This window comes from Cherax quadricarinatus, chromosome 38 (assembly GCF_038502225.1).
Source record: "Cherax quadricarinatus isolate ZL_2023a chromosome 38, ASM3850222v1, whole genome shotgun sequence".
In the NCBI taxonomy this organism is placed as follows: domain Eukaryota; kingdom Metazoa; phylum Arthropoda; class Malacostraca; order Decapoda; family Parastacidae; genus Cherax; species Cherax quadricarinatus.
This window is the reverse complement of record NC_091329.1, coordinates 22135882-22163048: the sequence shown is the minus strand read 5'-3', so window position 1 is coordinate 22163048 and position 27167 is coordinate 22135882. Positions and strand designations below refer to the sequence as shown.

Below are 27167 nucleotides of genomic sequence, written 5' to 3'. Positions count from 1 at the left end.
CCTCACCGTGTGAAGCGAGAGCTTTAACCACCAGGCCACCAGAGCCCTTGCTCAAATTGTGCTAAATAAACTCGTGCTAACTGACGGTCTACTGTATTATTATTATCATTATTAATATGGCATCCTCAAGGCTAATAAGACTCTTAGTGATTTTAATGTGTACAGTGGTACCTCGAGTTTCGAACAGCTCCCAACTCGAACAATTATGTAAGCGTATTTTTGTAAGTGCTATTGCAAGTGTAATTTTTGGGGGTCTGAAACAGACTAATCTAATTTACGTCATTCCTTATGGAAACAAATTCGTTCGGTATCGGCACTCAAACAGCCTTCTGGAACGAATTAAGTTCGTAACTCGAGGTACCACTGTACCTGCATGCCAGCACAGTGTGCAAGTTTATTTAGGTACAGGTACACATAAGTATAATTACCAGAGTATATAAAACATGAAATAACTTTAAAACACTTGAAGTTTTGGAAAGTTTCCAGACATAATGGAGAGATGCAGTGCTTATGGAGTTCATGGAGAATGTAAACAAACTAGGTGGGGCATGGTGACTGTATTAGAAAGTCAGGTGGGAGAGCCGTATAGTGAGTTTTGGTCATAATTTGAAATGTCTGTATTAGCAGAACACCGGAAAGTGGGTTCCTACCATACTTGTATTTTGTGTTATGTGTTTGAGTTCTGCTGCATCTATCCAAGTAAGAGTTCAAGAGTTTCCATTAGTGTTGGTTGTCCTGTAAATGTAGTATGCATGGTAGTAAGAGAACATTTTGTATGTTGGGCAAGTTTAAATTTTTGAAGAGTGGAGGCGTGTGTTGTCTTGTACTTGCTTGTGATTGTTCGTTTAGTAGCATTTTGCTGTGTTCCTGTTGGCTTTAGGTGATTTGTTGTGGTAGATCCCTAGGCATAAATACCATAGGTGAGGCATGGGTAGACTAGAGTAGTACAAAGTAATGCTGTTTAAGATAACAGTAATGTATTTTACATAGGATACTCACTGTTTTGGACACCTTGGTTATGTGCTCGATGAAAGTGCTGCATTTTAAATTGCTGTAAAGGTATAGACTCAAAAATTTTCCATCAGTTTTGTACGGTGTGAGAAAAATTTATTATATTGTGTTGTACATTTATAGTTCTATTTCCAAATAACATGTAGAAAGTTTTGTAAGTATTAAGAGTGAGCATAGTGGTAATCATTCATGTAGATATATTCATTAGCTCATTGATAGTTTTGAGAGAAACTGGATCTCAAAGGGAGATGACAAAAGTTGTCTGAAAAAAAAAAAAAAAAAAAAGAGAAATTTTAAGTACCCCAGATGCATTAGGAAGGTCATTGATTTAAATGAAGAAAAGCAGAGGGACAAGAATACTACTTTGAGGAACCCTATATTGATTGATCAAATTGATAAGGTTGATTTATTGATGGAAACACATTGCTGTCTGCCATTAAAGTAGGATTTTTAGTAGGCAAGAGTATGACCTCTCATACCATAATGTTCTAAGATGCAGGATGATGTGGTTTTCTGTACCTAAAGCTTTCCTAAGATCTGTGAAAATTCCCACTGAATAGTCGTATTTTCAAAAGCTTCATACATGAAGTCAAGCAGTTTATGATTACCTTGTTCATTTTTCCTTGGCCTGAAACCAAACTGGCACAAGTTAAGAATATTATGGAACACAAAGAAAGAGTAAACTTGTTTATGAATTAGTTTTTCAAAGACTTAATAATGGCAAGTTAGATATTAGATATTGGCCTATAGCTGTTGTCATCTGTTGAGGTCTCCACTGTTATGTATTGAGGTAACCCTTGCTATCTTTACCCTTTCTGTCAGTAGCCCTGAAATAATCCTTTCACTGTCTCTCGTGCAGATCTACATTATTGATGCTAGTGTCACTCTTGTAGATCTGCATATGTGCTGTGATTGGTAAAAAAAAAATTTAGACATGAGGGAATGGGTCCGAGCATTGAATGTTTACCAAATTAAAAACGCTGCCCTTACTTAGTACATGATAGGAAAAGCAGACCTCTGACCTTGTGCCAGGTTTAAAATGCGTAGGTACAGAAGCTAGTACAGTGGTACCTTGACTTACGAGTGCCCCAACTTACAAATTTTCTGTTATGAGTTACGAGCCATTGCTCAGTCGATTTTTTACTTCAAGTTACAAGCCAAAATCCGACTTACAAGCGAGCTTCAGATACGCCGCCACTAATTGGCGGCGTATCTGAAGTCAAATCCAACTCTGTACCCAGAGGAATGTCGCATCCCACATGCTCTTCCAAGACATAACTGGAAGGATAATACTCCCACACTAATCCCAGATTGTAGTAAAGCACCTCATCAAATGTTTGGTTCTTGTATAAATCTGGGGAAGAGGTAACCTCCATTTCAACACTCAATTTTTCCAGAAACATTAACTAAGGTGGGTGGAGTAGTGATGGTGGTGGGTGGAGTAGTGATGGTGGCGGGTGGAGTAGTGATGGTGGCGGGTGGAGTAGTGATGGTGGCGGGTGGAGTAGTGATGGTGGCGGGTGGAGTAGTGATGGTGGCGGGTGGAGTAGTGATGGTGGCGGGTGGAGTAGTGATGGTGGCGGGTGGAGTAGTGATGGTGGCGGGTGGAGTAGTGATGGTGGCGGGTGGAGTAGTGATGGTGGTCAGTGTAGTGATAGTGGTGGGTAGAGTACTAACAGTGGTGGATGGAGTAGTGATGGTGGTGGGTGGAGTAGTGATGGTGGTGGGTGGAGTAGTGATGGTGGTGGGTGGAGTAGTGATGGTGGTCAGTGTAGTGATAGGTGGAGTAGTGATAGTGGTGGGTAGAGTACTAACAGTGGTGGATGGAGTAGTGATGGTGGTGGGTGGAGTAGTGATGGTGGTGGGTGGAGTAGTGATGTGGTCGGTGGAGTAGTGATAGTGGGGGGTAGAGTACTAACAGTGGTGGATGGAGTAGTGATGGTGGTGGGTGGAGTAGTGATGGTGGTGGGTGGAGTAGTGATGGTGGTGGGTGGAGTAGTGATGGTGGTGGGTGGAGTAGTGATGGTGGTGGGTGGAGTAGTGATGGTGGTGGGTGGATTAGTGATGGTGGTGGGTGGAGTAGTGATGGTGGTTGGTGGAGTAGTGATGGTGGTTGGTGGAGTAGTGATGGTGGTGGGTGGAGTAGTGATGGTGGTGGGTGGAGTACTGATGGTGGTGGGTGGAGTAGTGATGGTGGTGGGTGGAGTACTCATGGTGGTGGGTGGAGTAGTGATGGTGGTCAGTGTAGTGATAGGTGGAGTAGTGATAGTGGTGGGTTACCTGGAGGTTACCTGGAGGTTATTCCGGGGATCAACGCCCCCGCGGCCCGGTCCACGACCAGGCCTCCCGATGGATCAGGGCCTGATCAACTAGGCTAGGGTAGAGTACTAACAGTGGTGGATGGAGTATTGATGGTGGTGGGTGGAGTATTGATGGTGGTGGGTGGAGTATTGATGGTGGTGGGTGGAGTATTGATGGTGGTGGGTGGAGTATTGATGGTGGTGGGTGGAGTATTGATGGTGGTGGGTGGAGTATTGATGGTGGTGGGTGGAGTAGTGATGGTGGTGGGTGGAGTAGTGAGGGTGGTGGGTGGAGTAGTGAGAGTGGTGGGTGGAGTAGTGAGGGTGGTGGGTGGAGTAGTGAGGGTGGTGGGTGGAGTAGTGAGGGTGGTGGGAGGAGAAGTGAGGGTGGTGGGTGGAGTAGTGATGGTGGTGGGTGGAGTAGTGATGGTGGGTGGAGTAGTGATGGAGTAGTGATGGTGGTGGGTGGAGTAGTGATGGTGGTCAGTGTAGTGATGATGATAGGTGTAGTGATGATAGGTGTAGTGATAGTGGTGGGTAGAGTACTAACAGTGGTGGGTGGAGTAGTGATGGTGGTGGGTGGAGTAGTGATGGTGGTGGGTGGAGTAGTGGTGGTGGTGGGTGGAGTAGTGGTGGTGGTGGATGGAGTAGTGGTGGTGGTGGATGGAGTAGTGGTGGTGGATGGAGTAGTGAGGGTGGTGGGTGGAGTAGTGAGGGTGGTGGGTGGAGTAGTGATGGAGGTGGGTGGAGTAGTGGTGGTGGTCAGTGTAGTGATGATAGGTGGAGTAGTGATAGTGGTGGGTAGAGTTATAACAGTGGTGGGTGGAGTATTGATGGTGGTCAGTGTAGTGATGATAGGTGGAGTAGTGATAGTGGTGGGTAGAGTTATAACAGTGGTGGGTGGAGTATTGATGGTGGTGGGTGGAGTATTGATGGTGGTGGGCGGAGTATTGATGGTGGTGGGTGGAGTACTGATGGTGGTGGGTGGAGTAGTGATGGTGGTCAGTGCAGTGATGATAGGTGGAGTACTGATAGTGGTGGGTAGAGTACTAACAGTGGTGGATGGAGTAGTGATGGTGGTGGGTGGAGTAGTGAGGGTGGTGGGTGGAGTAGTGAGGGTGGTGGGTGGAGTAGTGAGGGTGGTGGGTGGAGTAGTGAGGGTGGTGGGTGGAGTACTGATGGTGGTGGGTGGAGTAGTGATGGTGGTCAGTGTAGTGATGATAGGTGGAGTAGTGATAGTGGTGGGTAGAGTTATAACAGTGGTGTGTGGAGTATTGATGGTGGTGGGTGGAGTATTGATGGTGGTGGGCGGAGTATTGATGGTGGTGGGTGGAGTAGTGATGGTGGTGGGTGGAGTAGTGATGGTGGTCAGTGCAGTGATGATAGGTGGAGTATTGATAGTGGTGGGTAGAGTACTAACAGTGGTGGATGGAGTAGTGATGGTGGGTGGAGTAGTGATGATGGTGGTGGGTGGAGTAGTGATGGTGGTGGGTGGAGTAGTGAGGGTGGTGGGTGGAGTAGTGAGGGTGGTGGGTGGAGTAGTGAGGGTGGTGGGTGGAGTAGTGAGGGTGGTGGGTGGAGTAGTGATGGTGGTGGGTGGAGTAGTGATGGTGGTGGGTGGAGTAGTGATGGTGGCAGGTGGAGTAGTGATGGTGGCGGGTGGAGTAGTGATGGTGGTCAGTGTAGTGATGATAGGTGAAGTAGTGATAGTGGTGGGTAGAGTACTAACAGTGGTGGGTGGAGTAGTGATGGTGGTGGGTGGAGTAGTGATGGTGGTGGGTGGAGTAGTGATGGTGGTGGGTGGAGTAGTGGTGGTGGTGGGTGGAGTAGTGGTGGTGGTGGGTGGAGTAGTGAGGGTGGTGGGTGGAGTAGTGATGGTGGTGGGTGGAGTAGTGATGGTGGTCAGTGTAGTGATGATAGGTAGAGTAGTGATGATAGGTGGAGTAGTGATAGTGGTGGGTAGAGTACTAACAGTGGTGGATGGAGTAGTGATGGTGGTGGGTGGAGTAGTGGTGGTGGTGGGTGGAGTAGTGGTGGTGGTGGATGGAGTAGTGGTGGTGGTGGATGGAGTAGTGGTGGTGGATGGAGTAGTGAGGGTGGTGGGTGGAGTAGTGAGGGTGGTGGGTGGAGTAGTGATGGTGGTGGGTGGAGTAGTGATGGTGGTCAGTGTAGTGATGATAGGTGGAGTAGATGGTGGTGGGTACTGATGGTGGTGGGTGGAGTATGGTGATGGTGGTGGGTGGAGTATTGATGGTGGTCAGTGTAGTGATGATAGGTGGAGTAGTGATAGTGGTGGGTAGAGTACTAACAGTGGTGGGTGGAGTATTGGTGGTGGGTGGATGGTGGTGGGTGGAGTAGTGATGGTGGTGGGTGGAGTAGTGATGGTGGTGGGTGGAGTAGTGATAGTGGATAGGTGGAGTAGTGATGGTGGTCAGTGCAGTGATGATAGGTGGAGTACTGATAGTGGTGGGTAGAGTACTAACAGTGGTGGATGGAGTAGTGATGGTGGTGGGTGGAGTAGTGAGGGTGGTGGGTGGAGTAGTGAGGGTGGTGGGTGGAGTAGTGAGGGTGGTGGGTGGAGTAGTGAGGGTGGTGGGAGGAGTAGTGAGGGTGGTGGGTGGAGTAGTGATGGTGGTCAGTGCAGTGATGATAGGTGGAGTAGTGATTGTGGTGGGTAGAGTACTAACAGTGGTGGATGGAGTAGTGATGGTGGTGGGTGGAGTAGTGATGGTGGTGGGTGGAGTAGTGAGGGTGGTGGGTGGAGTAGTGAGGGTGGTGGGTGGAGTAGTGAGGGTGGTGGGTGGAGTAGTGAGGGTGGCGAGTGGAGTAGTGATGGTGGTGGGTGGAGTAGTGATGGTGGAGGGTGGAGTAGTGATGGTGGAGGGTGGAGTAGTGATGGTGGAGGGTGGAGTAGTGATGGTGGCGGGTGGAGTAGTGATGGTGGCGGGTGGAGTAGTGATGGTGATGGGTGGAGTAGTGATGGTGGCGGGTGGAGTAGTGATGGTGGCGGGTGGAGTAGTGATGGTGGTCAGTGTAGTGATAGGTGGAGTAGTGATAGTGGTGGGTAGAGTACTAACAGTGGTGGGTGGAGTATTCATGGTGGTGGGTGGAGTATTTATGGTGGTGGGTGGAGTAGTGATGGTGATGGGTGGAGTAGTGATAGTGGTGGGTAGAGTACTAACAGTGGTGGATGGAGTAGTGATGGTGGTGGGTGGAGTAGTGAGGGTGGTGGGTGGAGTAGTGAGGGTGGTGGGTGGAGTAGTGAGGGTGGTGGGTGGAGTAGTGAGGGTGGTGGGTGGAGTAGTGAGGGTGGTGGGTGGAGTAGTGAGGGTGGTGGGAGGAGTAGTGAGGGTGGTGGGTGGAGTAGTGATGGTGGTCAGTGCAGTGATGATAGGTGGAGTAGTGATTGTGGTAGGTAGAGTACTAACAGTGGTGGATGGAGTAGTGATGGTGGTGGGTGGAGTAGTGATGGTGGTGGGTGGAGTAGTGAGGGTGGTGGGTGGAGTAGTGAGGGTGGTGGGTGGAGTAGTGAGGGTGGCGAGTGGAGTAGTGATGGTGGTGGGTGGAGTAGTGATGGTGGAGGGTGGAGTAGTGAGGGTGGAGTAGTGATGGTGGCGGGTGGAGTAGTGATGGTGGCGGGTGGAGTAGTGATGGTGACGGGTGGAGTAGTGATGGTGGCGGGTGGAGTAGTGATGGTGGCGGGTGGAGTAGTGATGGTGGCGGGTGGAGTAGTGATGGTGGCGAGTGGAGTAGTGATGGTGGCGGGTGGAGTAGTGATGGTGGCGGGTGGAGTAGTGATGGTGGTCAGTGTACTGATGATAGGTGGAGTAGTGATAGTGGTGGGTAGAGTACTAACAGTTGTGGGTGGAGTAGTGATGGTGGTGGGTGGAGTAGTGATGGTGGTGGGTGGAGTAGTGATGGTGGTGGGTGGAGTAGTGATGGTGGGTGGACTAGTGGTGGTGGTGTATGGAGTAGTGGTGGTGGGTGGAGTAGTGAGGGTGGTGGGTGGAGTAGTGAGGGTGGTGGGTGGAGTAGTGATGGTGGTGGGTGAAGTACTGATGGTGGTGGGTGGAGTAGTGATGGTGGTGGGTAGAGTACTAACAGTGGTGGATGGAGTAGTGATGGTGGTGGGTGGAGTAGTGGTGGTGGTGGATGGAGTAGTGGTGGGTGGAGTAGTGAGGGTGGTGGGTGGAGTAGTGAGGATGGTGAGTGGAGTAGTGAGGGTGGTGGGTGGAGTAGTGAGGGTGGTGGGTGGAGTAGTGATGGTGGTGGGTGGAGTAGTGATGGTGGTGGGTGGAGTAGTGATGGTGGTGGGTGGGGTAGTGATGGTGGTGGGTGGGGTAGTGATGGTGGGTGGAGTAGTGATGGTGGTCAGTGTAGTGATGATAGGTGGAGTAGTGATAGTGGTGGGTAGAGTACTAACAGTGGTGGATGGAGTAGTGATGGTGGTGGGTGGAGTAGTGATGGTGGTGGGTGGAGTAGTGATGGTGGGTGGAGTAGTGATGGTGGGTGGAGTAGTGATGGTGGTGGGTGGAGTACTGATGGTGGTGGGTGGAGTACTGATGGTGGTGGGTGGAGTAGTGATGGTGGTCAGTGCAGTGATGATAGGTGGAGTAGTGATAGTGGTGGGTAGAGTACTAACAGTGGTGGATGGAGGAGTGATGGTGGTGGGTGGAGTAGTGATGGTGGTCAGTGCAGTGATAATAGGTGGAGTAGTGATAGTGGTGGGTAGAGTACTATCAGTGGTGGATGGAGTAGTGATGGTGGTGGGTGGAGTAGTGATGGTGGTGGGTGGAGTAGTGATGGTGGTGGGTGGAGTAGTGATGGTGGTGGGTGGAGTAGTGATGGTGGTGGGTGTAGTAGTGATGGTGGTGGGTGGAGTAGTGATGGTGGGTGGAGTAGTGATGGTGGTGGGTGGAGTGGTGATGGTGGTGGGTGGAGTAGTGATGGTGGGTGGAGTAGTGAGGGTGGTGGGTAGTGAGAATGGTGGGTGGAGTAGTGAGAATGGTGGGTGGAGTAGTGAGGTTGGTGGGTGGAGTAGTGAGGGTGGTGGGTGGAGTAGTGAAGGTGGTGGGTGAAGTACTGATGGTGGTGGGTGGAGTAGTGATGGTGGTGGGTGGAGTAGTGATTGTGGTGGGTGGAGTAGTGATGGTGGTGGGTGGAGTAATGATGGTGGTGGGTGGGGTAGTGATGGTGGTGGGTGGAGTAGTGATGGTGGTGGGTGGAGTAGTGATGGTGGTGGGTGGAGTAGTGATGGTGGTAGGTGGAGTACTGATGGTTGTGGGTGGAGTAGTGATGGTGGTCAGTGTAGTGATAGGTGGAGTAGTGATAGTGGTGGGTAGAGTACTAACAGTGGTGGATGGAGTAGTGATGGTGGTGGGTGGAGTAGTGGTGGTGGTCAGTGTAGTGATGATAGGTGGAGTAGTGATAGTGGTGGGTAGAGTACTAACAGTGGTGGATGGAGTAGTGATGGTGGTTGGTGGAGTAGTGATGGTGGTTGGTGGAGTAGTGATTGTGGTGGGTGGAGTAGTGATGGTGGTGGGTGGAGTAGTGATGGTGGTGGGTGTAGTGATGGTGGTGGGTGGAGTAGTGATGGTGGTCAGTGTAGTGATGATAGGTGGAGTAGTGATAGTGGTGGGTAGAGTACTAACAGTGGTGGATGGAGTAGTGATGGTGGTGGGTGGAGTAGTGATGGTGGTGGGTGGAGTAGTGATGGTGGTCAGTGTAGTGATGATAGGTGGAGTAGTGATAGTGGTGGGTAGAGTACTAACAGTGTTGGATGGAGTAGTGATGGTGGTGGGTGGAGTAGTGATGGTGATGGGTGGAGTAGTGATGGTGGTGGGTGGAGTAGTGATGATGGTGGGTGGAGTGGTGATGGTGGTGGGTGGAGTAGTGATGGTGGTGGGTGGAGTAGTGATGGTGGTCAGTGTAGTGATAGGTGGAGTAGTGATAGTGGTGGGTAGAGTACTAACAGTGGTGAATGGAGTTGCGATGGTGGTGGGTGGAGTAGTGATGGTGGTGGGTAGAGTAGTGATGGTGGTCAGTGTAGTGATAGGTGGAGTAGTGATAGTGGTGGGTAGAGTACTAACAGTGGTGGATGGAGTAGTGATGGTGGTGGGTGGAGTAGTGATGGTGGTGGGTGGAGTAGTGATGGTGGTGGGTGGAGTACTGATGGTGGGTGGAGTAGTGATGGTGGTCAATGTAGTGATGATAGGTGGAGTAGTGATAGTGGTGGGTAGAGTACTAACAGTGGTGGATGGAGTATTGATGGTGGTGGGTGGAGTAGTGATGGTGGTCAATGTAGTGATGATAGGTGGAGTAGTGATAGTGGTGGGTAGAGTACTAACAGTGGTGGATGGAGTATTGATGGTGGTGGGTGGAGTAGTGATGGTGGTGGGTGGAGTAGTGATGGTGGTGGGTGGAGTAGTGATGGTGGGTGGAGTAGTGATGGTGGGTGGAGTAGTGATGGTGGTGGGTGGAGTAGTGAGGGTGGTGGGTGGAGTAGTGAGGGTGGTGGGTGGAGTATTGATGGTGGTGGGTGGAGTACTGATGGTGGGTGGAGTAGTGATGGTGGTCAATGTAGTGATAATAAGTGGAGTAGTGATAGTGGTGGGTAGAGTAGTAACAGTGGTGGATGGAGTATTGATAGTGGTGGGTGGAGTAGTGATGGTGGTGGGTGGAGTAGTGATGGTGGTGGGTGGAGTAGTGATGGTGGTGGGTGGAGTAGTGATGGTGGTGGGTGGAGTAGTGATGGTGGGTGGAGTAGTGATGGTGGTGGGTGGAGTAGTGAGGGTGGTGGGTGGAGTAGTGAGGGTGGTGGGTGGAGTAGTGAGGGTGGTGGGTGGAGTATTGAGGGTGGTGGGTTGAGTATTGAGGGTGGTGGGTTGAGTATTGAGGGTGGTGGGTTGAGTATTGAGGGTGGTGGGTTGAGTATTGAGGGTGGTGGGTGAAGTACTGATGGTGGTGGGTGGAGTAGTGATGGTGGGTGGGGTAGTGATGGTAATGGGTGGAGTAGTGATGGTGGTGGGTGGAGTAGTGATGGTGGGTGGAGTAGTGATGGTGGTGGGTGGAGTAGTCATGGTGGTCAGGGTAGTGATGATAGGTGGAGTAGTGATAGTGGTGGGTAGATTACTAACAGTGGTGGGTGGAGTAGTGAGGGTGGTGGGTGGAGTAGTGAGGGTGGTGGGTGGAGTAGTGAGGGTGGTGGGTGGAGTAGTGAGGGTGGTGGGTGGAGTAGTGAGGGTGGTGGGTTGAGTAGTGAGGGTGGTGGGTGGAGTAGTGATGGTGGTGGGTGGAGTAGTGAGGGTGGTGGGGGTGGTAGTGAGGGTGGTGGGTGAAGTAGTGAGGGTGGTGGGTGGAGTAGTGATGGTGGTGGGTGGTTAGTGGTGGTGGTGGATGGAGTAGTGATGGTGGGTGGAGTAGTCATGGTGGTCAGGGTAGTGATGATAGGTGGAGTAGTGATAGTGGTGGGTAGAGTACTAACAGTGGTGGGTGGAGTATTGATGGTGGTGAGTGTAGTATTGATGGTGGTGAGTGTAGTATTGATGGTGGTGAGTGTAGTAGTGATGGTGGCGAGTGTAGTAGTGATGGTGGCGAGTGTAGTAGTGATGGTGGCGAGTGTAGTAGTGATGGTGGCGAGTGTAGTAGTGATGGTGGCGAGTGTAGTAGTGATGGTGGTGGGTGTAGTAGTGATGGTGGTGGGTGTAGTAGTGATGGTGGTGGGTGTAGTAGTGATGGTGGTGGGTGTAGTAGTGATGGTGGTGGGTGTAGTAGTGATGGTGGTGGGTGGAGTAGTGGTGGTGGTGGTGGGTGGAGTAGTGGTGGTTGTGGTGGGTGGAGTAGTGGTGGTGGTGGTAGGTGGAGTAGTGGTGGTGGTGGATGGAGTAGTGATGGTGGTAGGTGGAGTAGTGGTGGTGGTAGGTGGAGTAGTGGTGGTGTTGGAGTAGTGATGGTGGTGGATGGAGTAGTGATGGTGGTGGGTGGAGTAGTGATGGTGGTGGGTGGAGTAGTGATGGTGGTGGGTGGAGTAGTGATGGTGGTGGGTGGAGTAGTGATGGTGGGTGGAGTAGTGATGGTGGTGGGTGGAGTATACAATATTTCTTATTCATAAATACATTTTTCTTATTTAAAAACCCGTAATAAAAAAATTGGGGTGGTTTTTATGGGAATGGAACGGATTAATGGCTTTTTAATTCATTTCAATGAGGAAAATTGATTTGATATACGAGGAAATCGAGTTACAAGCTCGGTCACAGAACAAATTAAACTAGTAGGTCAAGGTACCACAGTACTGTATAGTGGCAGTGTTGATGTTCACCTTCATGTGGTGTGTAGGTACAGTAGTTAGTACTGTGTAGTGACACTACACAAAACAAATACCTCTGTGATATCCTACATGATATCCCAACATAGACATTTCATTCACATAAAAATATGGAAGACACTGCCGGAAGATTCTAAAAGTCACTTACCTTCCAACTATTTCAGAACAAGTCAATAAAACACCATCTGAATTGGATATAATTCATGAAGATCTAATATAAAAAAGACCTCACTGTTACTCCTGTATTGCTTTACTATCAACTTTTATTAGCTTATAGACTAAATTTTGTTTTGTTCTAAATAATTCATTGTGTTGATAATGTTACCCCCAGACAAATTTATGTTGAACCTAGCCTTCGCATAAATTACCTTAACACTTTCATTGTTGGTCTATGTTGTTGGGATCAGTGTCGCAAACATAGATCTATGCATAATGTGCTGTGAGTGGTTTTCCGGTGTGATCCTGGCCCAGGTCTTGTCCATGAGGTGACCCGGCATTGGCTTCCCATTGGGAAATTGCCATAGATCTGTTGTTGTTGATTTGTACCAGCCCCCCTCGGTGCATAATGGGAATAGCTAACCTCCAATTTTGTGTGGATTAAAATAGCAACTTAAGTGTGTGTTCTAGGGTGGTTTTCGTGGTTTTATTGGATGTTTCTTGGTGTTAGTAATAGACCAGAAGACGTACTAGTAAAAATTTTGACTTGTTTCAGACTGGTCTTGAACAGGTCTGAGAATGGTAGAAATGGTCAATTTTTGAATGATTTCTTGGGGGAAGGATGGGGTTCCCTTTTTTCTCCCTGTCTGTTTAACCTGCTTTTATTAGGTTTGTTTCAGTTATTGGAACAACCTAAACCATGACCAAGCATTCTAGGTTATGGTTCATTAGTTGAAAAATACAAAGAAATCAGATTTTTGTATGCGAGGATGGATTAAAAAATGATGGGTAAATGCTATATTGAAGAGTTCTGGGGATGTGATTAATGAACAGAGGAAAAGTTGTTTTTGTGGTGGGAATGCTTACTGTTTGCTTTGGACTCTGTTTTTCAATGGAAATTTTTTTGCAAATAGTGTAAAATTGGCCAAATTACTGACTTCTGAGTGATTAATAAAGTACATTTTTGTGCATTTTCTTGTGATAAGTGGATAGTACAAAAGCCGTAGTACCAAAATAACCAGTGTTGGGTCTACTTGAGCTCTATTCCAGAAATTGGCATCAAAACGAGCGAAATCACTGTTGCGTAAATGCCCCAACTTCATGCCTACATAATTCAATAAGTATTACATAGGATTTTGCATTATTGGTGTCATTACCTTTGGAAAATTTTCTATCAGTTTAGAAGATAACATTACCTTTGTATTTTTGTCCAGAAATGGTGACACAGATGGGGCTTTCAATTTCGGGGTATCAACTGTGAAAGAATTAAGTTAATCGATATAAAGTGATTTTAAGCTTAATTTGTAATTGCAGAAAATACATTACATAACTAGGGGATTTTCCATGTATGAAAACTGTTGTAAAATAATACAGTGGAACCTCTACTTATTAGTGCATCCATGTGCGAGTTTTTCCAGATATGAGCAGTCGCTCGGTTGATATTTTGCTTCCAGACGTGAGCGAAATTTCCAGATGCGAACGGGCCTCAAAGGAGCTTCCTTGACACTGGTGAGGGGCTCTTGCTCTTGATCTAGGGAATTGGATCTCTGTTGTTTGTTGGACTATCTTATTGGAACTTAGGCATTGTATGATGGAAAGATGCTTCTTAACGTACACCAAAAATGAAAGAAATCGGACCATAAATGAGAGTTCACTTCTCAGCCATTAGCTGCCCCTTAGAGCTATTTTCGTATGGTTTTTATGATTGTATTCTCGTTTTTTTGGTCTCGTTTGATAGAATGGAAGATATATTATAGAAATAGATATGCTTTTGAATGGTTTCATGACGAAAGTACCTTGAAATTGAGCTGAAAGTAGCAGAAATGTTCGATTCTTTGGCGATGTTCAAGAGTGAACAAATGACGTCACTGTCCATTTCAGTATGCAGTCGTGAATGGGTTGACATTATTTATGTAATTGTTACAATAATGCAGTAGTCTGCATAACAGTAAATCTTCTATTTTTTGTGTGAATAAAAATTACAAATTATTTATATTAAGATAAGAGATAAGATAAGATTGTTTGGATTTTTAACCCTGGAGGGTTAGCCACCCAGGATAATTCAAGAAAGTCAGTGTGTCATCGAGGACTGTGGAGCTTATTTCCATTGGGGTCCTCAATCTTGTCCCCCAGGATGCAACCCACACCAGTTGACTAACACCCTGGTACCTATTTGCTGCTAGGTGAACAGGACAACGGGTGTAAGGAAACGTGTCGAAATGTTTCCAACCAACAGGAATCGAACCCGGGCCTTCTGTGTGTGAAGCGAGAGCTTTAGCCACCAGGCCACTGGTGTAATAATAATACATATAATAATAATAGTATAATAATATATATAATAATAATACACGTATAATAATAATGTATGTATTTAATTATAATAATAGCTTCAAAAGTCCCTCACTAGATGGCAGTGATTACCACAGTGCGGGAGCGGTTGTGGCCACCTCCATTTGTCACATAATGACATTTTTTATTCAGTCTAAAGTATATATCAGGTTTCTATGTTATTTATATTGTTTATTATGTCATATTAGGTGAATTCTGATAGATAAATAAGCTGTATAGATGATATTTTCGAAATAATGAAGTATCTTGTCTTGCTGCCTGAGAGCCAGGAACGAATTAATTGCATTTCAATTAATTTAAATTAAGAAAATTGACGGCGAACGAGCAAATCCAGATGTGAGCAAGGTCACGGAACAGATTAAACTCGTAAGCAGAGGTTCCACTGTATCTGTAAAAATGTATTATTGGAATAAATTTTGCTTTTGAATTTTTGATGAGTACTAATAATCATGTGATTTAGTACCCATGATCACATAGCTTAATACCCATGATCACATAGCTTAATACCCATGATCACATAGCTTAATACCCATGATCACATAGCTTAATACCCATGATCACATGGCTTGGTACCCATGATCACATGGCTTGGTACCCATGATCACATGGCTTGTACCCATGATCACATGGCTTGGTACCCATGATCACATGGCTTGGTACCCATGATCACATGGCTTGGTACCCATGATCACATGGCTTGTACCCATGATCACATGGCTTGGTACCCATGATCACACGACTTGGTACCCATGATCACATGGCTTGTACCCATGATCACATGGCTTGGTACCCATGATCACATGGCTTGGTACCCATGATCACATGGCTTGGTACCCATGATCACATGGCTTGGTACCCATGATCACATGGCTTGGTACCCATGATCACATGGCTTGATACCCATGATCACATGACTTGATACCCATGATCACATGACTTGGTACCAATGATCACACTACTTGGTACCAATGATCACACTATGTACCAGTGGTCACTCGACTGTACCAATGGTCACTCGACTCGGTACCAATGGTCACACGACTCGGTACCAATGGTCACACGACTCGGTACCAATGGTCACACGACTCGGTACCAATGGTCACACGACTCGGTACCTATGAGCACACGACTCGGTACCTATGAGCACCGACTCGGTACCTATGAGCACACGACTCGGTACCTATGATCACACGACTTGGTACCTATGATCACACGACTTGGTACCTTTAATCACATGACTGAGTACTCATGATCAAATAGCATGAACTTTGTCAGTCATAACTAAGATAAAAGCAACACATGAGAGTAGATATACAAATATATATACCAGTGCATAGATACTCAAAGTATCTGATTCAACAAGTTGTGGATAGCAAGACAAACTGAATTTATCTCGACTGAAACCAGTGGAAATTGCTTTACTTTGCTTGTCATACTAGTATGGTTTTTTTTGTGGAGCTGCTGTATTGCATTCACATATACGGTGGTACCCTGAGTTTCGGCCATAATTCATTCCAGAAGGCTGTTCGAGTGCCGTTGCCGAACGAATTTGTTCCCATAAGGAATAATGTAAATTAGATTAGTCAGTTTCAGACCCCCAAAAATATATGTACTTACAAAAACACTTACAATAATACACTTACATAATTGTTCGCGTTGGGAGATGTACGAAACTCGGGGTACCACTGTACTGTAAAGATTGTAAGCAAAATAAGCAGAAGTTTTTCATGAACTGGTATAGTCTTGTATGTATAGTTCAGTGTTAGTGCCTTTGGCTCACAAATGAAATATCCACTTTGTCTCAGATGAGTGGTGACACTGGATGGGTTTTTCTATGCTTTTTGCCCTTGTTCACCCAGTGGTAAATGAGGTGTTAGTTGAGTGTTGGGGATGGCATCCTGGAAGGTGATAGTAGTTTATATCTTTGATAGGGCTCAGTTTTAAAATGAGCTTATTGGGATAACAACTTTTAGGCTGTAAATTTGTCAGTTTTAGAAAAAGTAGGCAAAGAAAAAATTCAGACGTTGTTGTTGAAGGGACATTCATATGTTGACACAAAATAAGACTATATTGGTGATAGAAGGCTGTGCAGAAATGTTGAACATGTGCATGAGACCCCATGCTGCCTAGAAGTAACACACAGTAATATAGATAGGTAGGTAGATAAACATGCAGTTCTGTAACAGTATTAGTGTGTGCTTGTAGTTTTTTTCTAATTTGTTTAATTCCATGAAGTTTTCTCAACTTTTGAGGCATTTTGATGTCAGTGTTTGTATGCTTCACTTTTATTACCAATGAATGTTGTCATATTCCCTTGCTACATTAAAGTAACTGTTGATAGATAAGTGCCACTCTCAAGATTAAATACTGAACCCATAAACATGAGCAGTTTTCTCTTGGAATGGTTAGGTAGAGTGAATGCTATACTGTACTAGGTGAGTGGTCACCTGTATTGTATCTTGTGTTAGTGTGCCAAGTAGGGCCTCTCTCTGTTTACTGGCAAAAGTACTGCCAGATCAACTTAAGTCTAGATGTTGTCTTATTTTTGTTATTGTCTTTTAGCTATATTTTTCATTAAAAGCTTTATACACTGTACTTCCCTTTGTAGGTGAGAACTTTTCTTCCTGCATCTTGACTGCTGTTTATTTTTCCCATTTTGTTTCTCTCCCAAGTTTGAATGCACGTCGCAGCCTGTTGCAAATGAATAACCTTGTGAGGATGCACCAGCTGCAGCTGCTGTAAGTAGGTGCTGACCTGCTGCTGCAAGTAGGTCCTCAACCAGCTAGCAACATCAGGGCCATACCCTGGTTTGGCATTCCCTCCATGCAGACCTAACTCGTAACAATTACATGCTTCCTTTTTATATCCAATATAAATTCAATGTTTTAATAAAAAAAAAAACTTTCAGATTTTTCTGTAATGGTTTAATTCAGTCATATATGTATCAAAATTCCAGTAGTGGCACACATTATATAAGATTACTTCATCAAATTCAAACTGATTGATTTTACCTTGTAACAGTAGAAAATTAGTAGTGTTGAGTAATTAATTGTTGGGAAAAGCATTCTACACTAATGGTGAGCTGCTAGAGAGTGAGAGATAAATAAGTCTTACATTATGATGGAAGAAAGTCTGCCTGCATTACACGTTGGGGAAGTAGCCAGTGTTTGGTCCTGGTTTGGCTGCTTAAATTTTGTTTGGATTTTGATATGTAGTATTGCTTTATATTAAAAGTAGATGTTTTATTTAATTTATTCTGTTACCACATTTTGTACTGTGTTAACTCACTTTTAAATCATACTCTGCACTGTAGTTAAGTGTTTATTTTGTAATACTATAAATATAAATAAACCTTTTATGATTCTCCTAGAGATGTTTTAAATGTATACTTAAAATTATCTGTGTATGAAATAACTATGTATTGCTCTCTATGTTGCCAGACTTGACATGCTCAGTGGCCTAGCAGTAGCTAGACTGCAGGTTTGAGGTAGTATTATCTTTGTGCCTCTAGGATCTCTAGTCTCACTACGTAATGCCAAACCTTGCATAATAACTTTCCACCTATTTTTTTTTTCAGTGTTCCCAAGTTTTATACTGTACATTTAATTTTTGGTGACAGACCTAACACTTTATTAAGAATATTGGTTTATTGGGACATGTTTAGAAGTGGAATAGAGGATTTTAGTTTACAGTACGTACTATATTTTGTGTTAACATTTGATTATATGTTTCTCTCTCCTGCTTTTTTATTATGCTTCCAGATTTGCTTTATTATACTTGAAAAAACCCTACTGTGCAGGCAAAACCTTGTCTGAATACAGTTCCAGTTTCTGCTTTTGTGTCTTGACTGCAATGAATAACCACTAGAATGTAAAGTACCATATATACTCGAGTCTAACCCAACTTCATGTGCCAATTGACCCCTGACTTTATGCAAAAAAATTCCTTATTTTTTCATATACAGTTATGTCTCTTTGTGCAAATAACGAATCCAGTGAAGTGATTGCATTACTTGAATTTCCACTATTCAAATTGTAAGTAATTTTTGTGCACAATTTGAAGTGTTTGAGGGAAAAACTAGCATTAATTAATTTCACGCTAAATCAAAATTTGCACTACAGGTTGGCCATCACTAATCCGGCATCATTGGGACTTGTAATGTGCCAGATTAGTGAATTTGCCGGATTACAGAGTGGTTAGGTTAGAATACACTTAACCCCTTCAGGGTCCAAGGCCCAAATCTGAAGTGGTGCCCCAGTGTCCAAGAATTTAAAAAAAAAAAATTTGTTATTTTTTCTTATGAAATGGTAGAGAATCTTTTTGTGAAGGTAATAAAACAAAAAGTACGAAATTTGATGGAAAATTGACGAAATTATGCTCTCGCGAATTTTGATGTGTCAGCGATATTTACGAATCGGCGATTTTGCCGACTTTGACTCCCATTTTAGGCCAATTGCATTATTCCAGTCAACCAAATTCTTAGCTATTTCACTAGTATTACTTCTATTCTATCGATTGAGCACAAGAAATCACCAGGTCAACTGTTTCAACTACAAATTAAAGTGATCGGAAATTGTTAATTTGGCCAATTTAACACAAAGTTCAAAATATTCCAATTTCAAAATAGGGTCCAGAATAAACAATGCAGGTATTCCTGGAACTAAACTAACATTTCCTCTGTTCATTAGTTATGTTTTGAAGCTTTACAAATAAATTTCATTTTGATATTTTATTCACATAATGAATTTTTATTCACACCAAAAAATAGAAGATTTACTGTTATGCAATACTGTAATAATTGTATAAATATCATCACCATATTTGTGAATGCATATTAGACCCACCAGCTGGTGTGTATTAGACGTGTGAGGTCGTTTGTTTACTCTTGAATATCGGCAAAAATTTAACATTTCTGCTACTTTGAACTCAGTTTCAAGCCATTTCCAGTGCTAAAATCAATCAAAATCATCTCTATTTCTGTAATATGTCTTCCATTCTATCAACTGAGACCAAGAAATCGCAAATACAACTATAAAAAACATACGAAAAAACACTGCAAAGTCGCTGTTTTAATCGAAAAATCATGATTTCAGTTTTTTTTCTCTCATTATACACAGTGTGCTGCAGGATCTGTTTTATGTGGTGCACACATGCCACATAGATGTATTCTCTCATATCTAGGCCCAAATGTACCACTCACAGTTTATCAGAGTGAGCTGAGCTCATGAATTAGATCTACAGTTTGGACCCTGAACGTAAAGCCGTAGATCTACGGGACGGACCCTGAAAGGGTTAATTAACCTATCAATAGAGAGAGTGCTACATCTTCCTTATTTTCATCACTGCTTTCTCCTCCACTGGCTTGCTGCTGTGGATTTAGAAGCATCTGCACAATTTCTGAGTCAGTATAATGATGAAATTTGAAATTATGCTAACCGAAATTAGTGCCGGATTACTGATGGAACTGGATTGCCGGACTAGTGATGGCCGACCTGTAATTGTGACCTGACTGTATATGTTTTAGCCTGCCTTATTATATAAGGAATATTTTAGCAACTTTAGAAAATTAAAGTACTGTATTGGGTGTTGGTATTATGTTCTGTACAAGAAGAAAAAAAATGATCTTCGAATCTAATGTTTTCTCTTGTTTATCCTAACAAATATACAGTATAGGAAAAGACTACAGTGAAATAAAAAAAAATATCCAATTGAGCTGGTGGTGTGTTGGAGTCACTGTACTGATTTTGAATAAGCAGCATGACTTGCTCCATGCAAAAATCGAAGTATTTCAGTTTATTAGAATGGAGGAGCACTGTAGTAGACCTACTGGGTAGTACTAGGTAGATCTTACACATCCCGCTCATACCCACTCTTTGACTACTTCAGTGCCAAACTTGTGCTTTCTTGTGTAAGAAAGGAATGTGGCAGTAGGCCTACTGGCCCATGCTAACAGACTCTACTCTTGATCAACTGTTACTACTTGTGTATCACTAAATTGCCCTGCATAAAACCAGGAGAGCATTGCAATAGGCTTACTGTCCCATGCTATGCAGTTTTGCTTCCCCAGATCATTCCCACTTGTGTATTCATCAAAAATATTTTTAGAATGTGTAGCAGCAGTAGAAGCATCAAATTACATTTCAGAGGTATAGAGTAGCTAAATCTAACTTCTTATATGAGCCGGAGATCAAATTGTGGTCACATGTACAATACTATAATAAATGGTCATCTCAGCATTTAACATTTTTCATGTTTAACTCTGGCATGCATGGTTTTACTCTTTGTTAATATAGAAATAAAAGGGTTGCATATAAGGTGCTGAACATAACTTAAAATAGAAATCAAAACAATGAATTTAACCCTTTTACTGTTGCAACTCTTGAAATTAAAAGTACTGTCAATGTCACAATTAAAAAAAAATCTCAAAGAAAAAAGCCTGTTTTCTGCGTAATGTAACCAAAAAATTTTTTTTTCATTACAGTATGAAATTAAAGGTTGTTGACTCACTGACAGTAAAAGTTACACTTGCCACTTGCTCCATATTACTTGTATTCTTTTTACCTTTTTTTCTGGTGCTTTCTAATATATTTCATTTTCCAGTAACTGTTATGGCCTGTGACACCCATATCATGCCCAGTGTCCAGAGTTGCCAAATGAAATGTTCATATTGTGTTAGACTCGTGCCTAAAAGACTAAAAATGCACCATATTTTTGCAGTAAGCTAAAAATTCGCTTGATTAATAGTTACAAATGGTAACAATATTAATACAGTGCTCTCACTCACCAGTGTACAGGTGATAATTCTAGATCTGCTAAATCCCTTGTACTTGGTTTGATATGTAGAATGGAGAACCACTTACAGCCTCTCCTCACTAAACGATGGAGTTCTGTTCCTGAGACCACCTAGTTAAACAAATTCGTCGCTAAATGAGGAGCACACTGTGATGGTAATGAGTTTGTGTCAGTCATCTTTGATATTGTTTTAATGTCACCTTTGCACCATTTATAACATTTCTGGTATATTTTTAAGTGTTTATACAGTAGTGTACTGTATATTGAAGTAAACAGAATAGAGGAAATCAGCTCTAATATAGTACATTATTTAGGTATGAATACTGGTCAGAGAGCCCATCATAAGTCCAAGGCATTACTTAACAAGTACATCGCTAAGTGAGGAGAGGCTGTATTCATTTATTTACTTCAATATACTGGTACTTAGTTGCAGTAATTATTTGTTTGTTTACTTAATCAGTGACATTTATTTAGCATATCATATTTGACTTATGGTATTTTCGACTTTCGATGGGTTTGTCGGAATGTAATCCTATTGTAAGTTAAGAAGCACTTGTATATGTGATCATAATGTCCAAGTTCATAGGCAGACACTGGGCTGCAGCATGAGATACACTAATTTGGAGGGAAGGTCATGGGCATCTGACTAATATCATAATTGGAACTTTTCATTTTAATTTTGCATACATTTCATTGTTCACACCGGTCATCACTTAAATGTGGTGCAAGTACACTGGAAAAAATTGTACCACACTGACCTCCCAAGCTTACCCCCTTAAGTGTCCAAACGTAGATCTGTGTTCTTATTGCTAGTGCTCCAAACGTAGATCTACGTTTTATTTTTCCTGCCTCCAAATTTGGCACGATTGGCCTGAGATGCCTGGTCAGCATAGAATGGGTCTTAACATTCGGTGTGTGCAGTATTAAAAAAATCTGGGACCACTTAGTACCTTGTGGGAACACCAGTTCAGTTGAACGCCAGCTAGAGCAAACTGTGCGGCAAACACCAGGGATTCACTGATGTCGTGTAGTATTAACACTCCCATTTTAAGAGGAAAGTGATGTTGACCCCAAGTTTAGTGGCTTTGAGGTGGATGTGGCCACAAGTGGTCAAGAAAATATCAAAAACCTCAATAATAACCCATGTGCAGCACCCTTTCAATTTTGATACCACTGGTAGTGTCATCCTGCCAGAATGTCTTATAATCTATGCTCTTAGTAAAGAGAAACAATTCTGGAACGTGCAATACATGTTCGGCTGGCTGGCTGTCTGTCTAGCTCTCTGTTTATCTGTCTCTGCTTATCTGTCTGTGTCTGCTTGTCTCTCATAGAGAGCCACCCGTAAACCAACAGGTATTACACATGACTGCGTCGTTACATCTGATTCCTGAACAAGTGTAACTATGTATCACTTGCCAGTCATATTTACTATGCATTATATCTACAAGCACAGTATAGCACTTTGTCTGGATTTTTTGGGTTATCCTAAGTAATTTACACTATGTATAATTGTATTTATGTGTACCTAGCTGGCTGGCCGGTGGCTGGCTTGGCTTGCTGATTGACTTTGGCTGTCTCTATCTCCGTCTATCTGTCTGTATCTATATCTTTGTCTATCTTTGTCTGTCTCTGTCTATCTCTGTCTCACAGGTACACATAAATACAATTACGTATACATACAGCAGGGCCCCGCTTTACGGCATTTCACTTTACGGCGTTCCGCTAATACGGTCATTTCAAATTATGACCAAAACTCACTATACGGCTCCCCCCACCTGACTTTCTAATACGGTCACCGCGCCCCACCCTGTTTGTTTACATTCTTCGTGAGCTCAGTAAGCACTAAGTCTCTCCATTTTGTCTGGAAACTCCAAAATTTCAAATGTTTTTAAAAGTTATTTCATATTTTATATATACTCTGATAATTATACTTATGTATACCTGTACTTAAATAAACTTACATACTGTGCTGGCATGCAGGTACACATTAAAATCAGTAAGAGTGTCTTATGTCTCCAGACGTCATATTAGTAATGATAATAATAATCATCGAGTCTCATTTAAATGTCGTATATTACGTTAAATACACATTTTCATTAATCCATCTATGATATTTTTTCAAAATTATATAATAAACACGATACATAACATAAAAAGATGATAAATACACCCCACAATAGAATAAATAAACATAAATATGAGATGTGGTAGCACACAACTTGCACAAGTGATGCCATATTAGAAATGATGATAATAATAATAATCACAGCGTCTCATTAAATGTTGTATATTACGTTAATATACACATTTTCATTAATCCATCCATATTTTTTTTTCAAAATTATATAATAAGCACGATACATAACATAAAAAGATGATAAATACACCCTACAGTAGAATAAATAAACATAAATATGAGATGTGGTAGCCAGATAACTTGTACTAGTGATGCCAAGAATAACATTTTCTCTAATCTAACATAAGAGAAAATGTATTACTGGGGGTAACTGTAGAAAATTATTCCTTTCGTATGTAAGTTTATTCAGGTATACACAAATACAGTTACATAGATTATCATACATAACATATGTGTAGAGAACCTAGGATAACCCAAAAAAGTCAGAGTGACTTATTTCCATTGCCTTCACTCAGAGCATCATTTCTTCTCAAAATGATGTTACATGAGAATGGGAGTGTTCTTTATTTATTCTACCGTTTCAATGTAGAGACAACCTGTACACAATATAACTTGTACACAAACCAGACGTGTACACTTTGTTTACAAAACTTACCTTCGTCTGGTTTGTTTACATAACTCTGCGCCTGTCCTCTCTCATGCACTCATTCTTTCTCTCTTTCATTTATTTGTTTTATCTCATTTACTTACTCCTGACCCTATATTAAGACTACAAATATTTTAAGGTAAGTAATGAGTGAACTGTATATACATTTTATCGCTCTGGGGTGCTTAAATATCATAGAATTGTATGTGTGGGTGGGGTGGCCTGGTATGGTAGCCTGGCTGACTACCATACATACCACACTTGATTTCTTACAATAAATACTACTTGTCTCACCCTAGATTAAGACTATAAATATTTTAAGGTAAGTAATGAGTGCACTATGTGTGTATTGTACTTTTTTATTGTTTTTTGATGCCTGGTTCTATTGCTAACTTAATATATGTTAGTGTAAACTTGTTATCTAGTGTTTGTATGCATTTGTAAGTGGAAAAAAAGGGTGTTCCACTTTACGGCGGTTTCCGCTTTATGGCGGTAGCCTGGAACCTAACCAGCCGTATAAGTGGGGCCCTACTGTAGTGTAAATTACCTAGGATAACCCAAAAAATCCAGACAGTTCTATACTGTGCTTGTAAATACAGTGGACCCTCGACTAACGCTATTAATCCGTTCCTGAGAGCTCATCGTTAGTCAAAATAATCGTTAGTCAAGTTAATTTTCCCCATAAGAAATAATAGAAATCAAATTAATCCGTGCAAGACACCCAAAAGTATTGAAAATTTTTTTTTAACATGAAATATTAATTTTAATACACACAAACTGAAGACATGCACAGTCATGACACTTACCTTTATTGAAGATCTGGTGATGATGGATGGGATGGGAAGAGGGGAGTGTGTTGATGGTCTTAGTGTTTAGAAGGGGAATCCCCTTCCATTAGGACTTGAGGTGGCAAGTCCTTTTTCGGGGTTACTTCCCTTCTTCTTTAATGCCACTAGGACCAGCTTGAGAGTCACTGGACCTCTGTTGCACAACATATCTGCCCATAGAGGCCTGTACCTCCCGTTCCTTTATGACATTCCTAAAGTGTTTCACAACATTGTCAGTGTCACCATTAAACACTTGTTCAGGTTTCAGTCCTTCACTGTCTATGTACTCCTTGAATTCCTGCACATATTTTTCAGCTGCTTTTTGGTCCAAACTGGCAGCCTCACCATGCCTTATCACACTATGTATGCCACTACGATTCTTAAATCTCTCAAACCAACCTTTGCTGGCCTTAAATTCACTCACATTACCACTAGTTGCTGGCATTTTTCTAATTAAATCGTCATGCATCTTCCTAGCCTTTTCACATATGATCGCTTGAGAGATGCTATCTCCTGCTATCTGTTTTTCGTTTATCCATACCAATAACAGTCTCTCAACATCTTCTATCACTTGCGATCTCAGTTTCGAAAACATAGTTGCACCTTTGGCAAGAACAGCTTCCTTGATTGCCGTTTTCTTGGCCACAATAGTAGCGATGGTTGATTGGGGTTTTGTGTACAGCCTGGCCAGCTCGGAGACATGCACTCCACTTTCATACTTAGCAATGATCTCTTTCTTCATATCCATAGTAATTCTCACCCTTTTTGCTGTAGGGTTGGCACTAGAAGCTTTCTTGGGGCCCATGGTGACATATTTTGCAGGTGCAATCACTAAAAAGGCTGTGATAATATGAAATGTTCCGATTGTATGCTTGGAAGCGACCGCGGTGGCTGGCTGGCTTGTAAACACTGGCCAGAAGTGGATGCGTCTCAGACGGAACGAATAGTGTTGGTCGAGTTTTTTAGTGCTAATCGAGGCAAAATTTTTGCAATGAAATGTATCGCTAGTCAGATTTATTGTTAATCGATGCCATCGCTGGTCGAGGGTCCACTGTATAATGCATAGTAAGCATGATTGGCAAGTAATACGTATTTACACTCGCTCAGGAATCAGATGTAACGATGCAGTCGTGTGTAATACCTGTTGATTCACAAGTGCTCTCTCTGAGACAGAAAGACAAATAAACAGAGCTAGACAGACAGACATGTTTGTGTGTAACAGTGAAAACAAATAGAGTGCACACTCATCAAATGTCACCATTGCTGCACTGTCGGCAGTGGAGTGACTTTCTTACACCATGCTTCAAGGAAGCTTATTATTATTATATACTCCTGTTTTTCCAAAACATTGCTGGGACCTATAAATACTAGGTACATGTACATATTTCTAGACAATAGTATGTGACTAAGGTAGGTGAAAATTTTCACCTGTCACTGTGTTTGTGACTATTTGAGTATTATTTCAGTACCTAATACAGTGGTCCCCCACTTTTCGTAGTTCCCGGCAATCGTAAAATTTGCTCCTTGAATCACTAAAGACACCCTTCTGCATTATTCTTACCGAGACCTGGCTAAAACAGGACACAATAGATATCTACCCTCTACCAGGATACACAGCAATCCACAACTGCAGACCATACCAAGTTGGGGATGGTATTGCAATCTATTACTCTAACCAATTATCTTGTATCAGCACCAATTGCTTTAGTGATGAATATGGAGAATACATTTTTGCTAATTTTACTGTAAAAAACCTTAAGACGCCTATAACAATCGGTGCCATTTACCGGATGCCCCACACTAACATCCCAAACTTCAGTGAGAAATTAAGGGCACTAATAACAAACAGACAAATGAATAAGCACCACCTTCTCTTAGCTGGAGACTTCAACATCAACCTTGGCCTACTAGATGATCAGCCTGTAACTGATTTCATCAACAATATGAACAACACAATTCTCATACCAACAATAACTAAACCAACCAGGCTCACTGAAACAAGTGCAACCATAATAGACCACATATGGACCAATATACTAGCCCCCCTTAAATCAGGGATAATCACAGATAGCACTACAGACCACTACCCTACCTTCCTCTTGACAAACATTAGTAAACCACCACTTGAATACAACAAAGTCTCATTTAGACTCCATGATGAGGCCTCAATAAGGAAGTTCACAGCTGACCTAGAGACTGTTGACTGGCCTACAGAATTCTCCAAGGCCAATGGTATTGATGACTGGACAGACATTTTTCTTAACAAATTACTTAGACTATACAACAAACATTGTCTTATAAAAACGAAACAGATCACAAACAAACAGCTTGGTTGCCCATGGCTAACCAGCACCATTCTGAAATCCATTGATAAGAAACACTAATATGAAAAGCAATATAGACAGGGCTTAATACACAAAGATATTCTTATACACTATTCATCAGTCCTCACCAAAGTAATAAAGAAAGCCAAACAACTATACTACTCCAGTAGATTCACTGACACAAGAGGAGATATGAAAAAGACCTGGAAAACACTCTCTCAGATTCTAGGGACCCACAAACTGAAAAAAAAACAAGAATATTGTCCTAACTAAACCTAATGAAACACCACTGCAACCTACCG

At 42.9% G+C, this 27167-nt stretch overlaps 1 protein-coding gene across 4 annotated transcripts in view; it reads left to right on the top strand.

Moving 5' to 3' along the window:
* LOC128692877 (angiomotin) overlaps window positions 1-27167 on the top strand; it is a 144999-nt gene that overhangs the window by 42341 nt on the left and 75491 nt on the right. For 3 of the 4 annotated variants that reach the window (XM_070092164.1, XM_070092165.1, XM_070092161.1), the window contains one exon: window positions 16812-16877. The exons of the other annotated variant lie outside the window; for it this stretch is intronic. In XM_070092164.1, the coding sequence (XP_069948265.1) occupies window positions 16812-16877 (66 nt within the window). The remainder of the gene's footprint in view (window positions 1-16811; window positions 16878-27167) is intronic. 4 annotated transcript variants of the gene reach the window in all.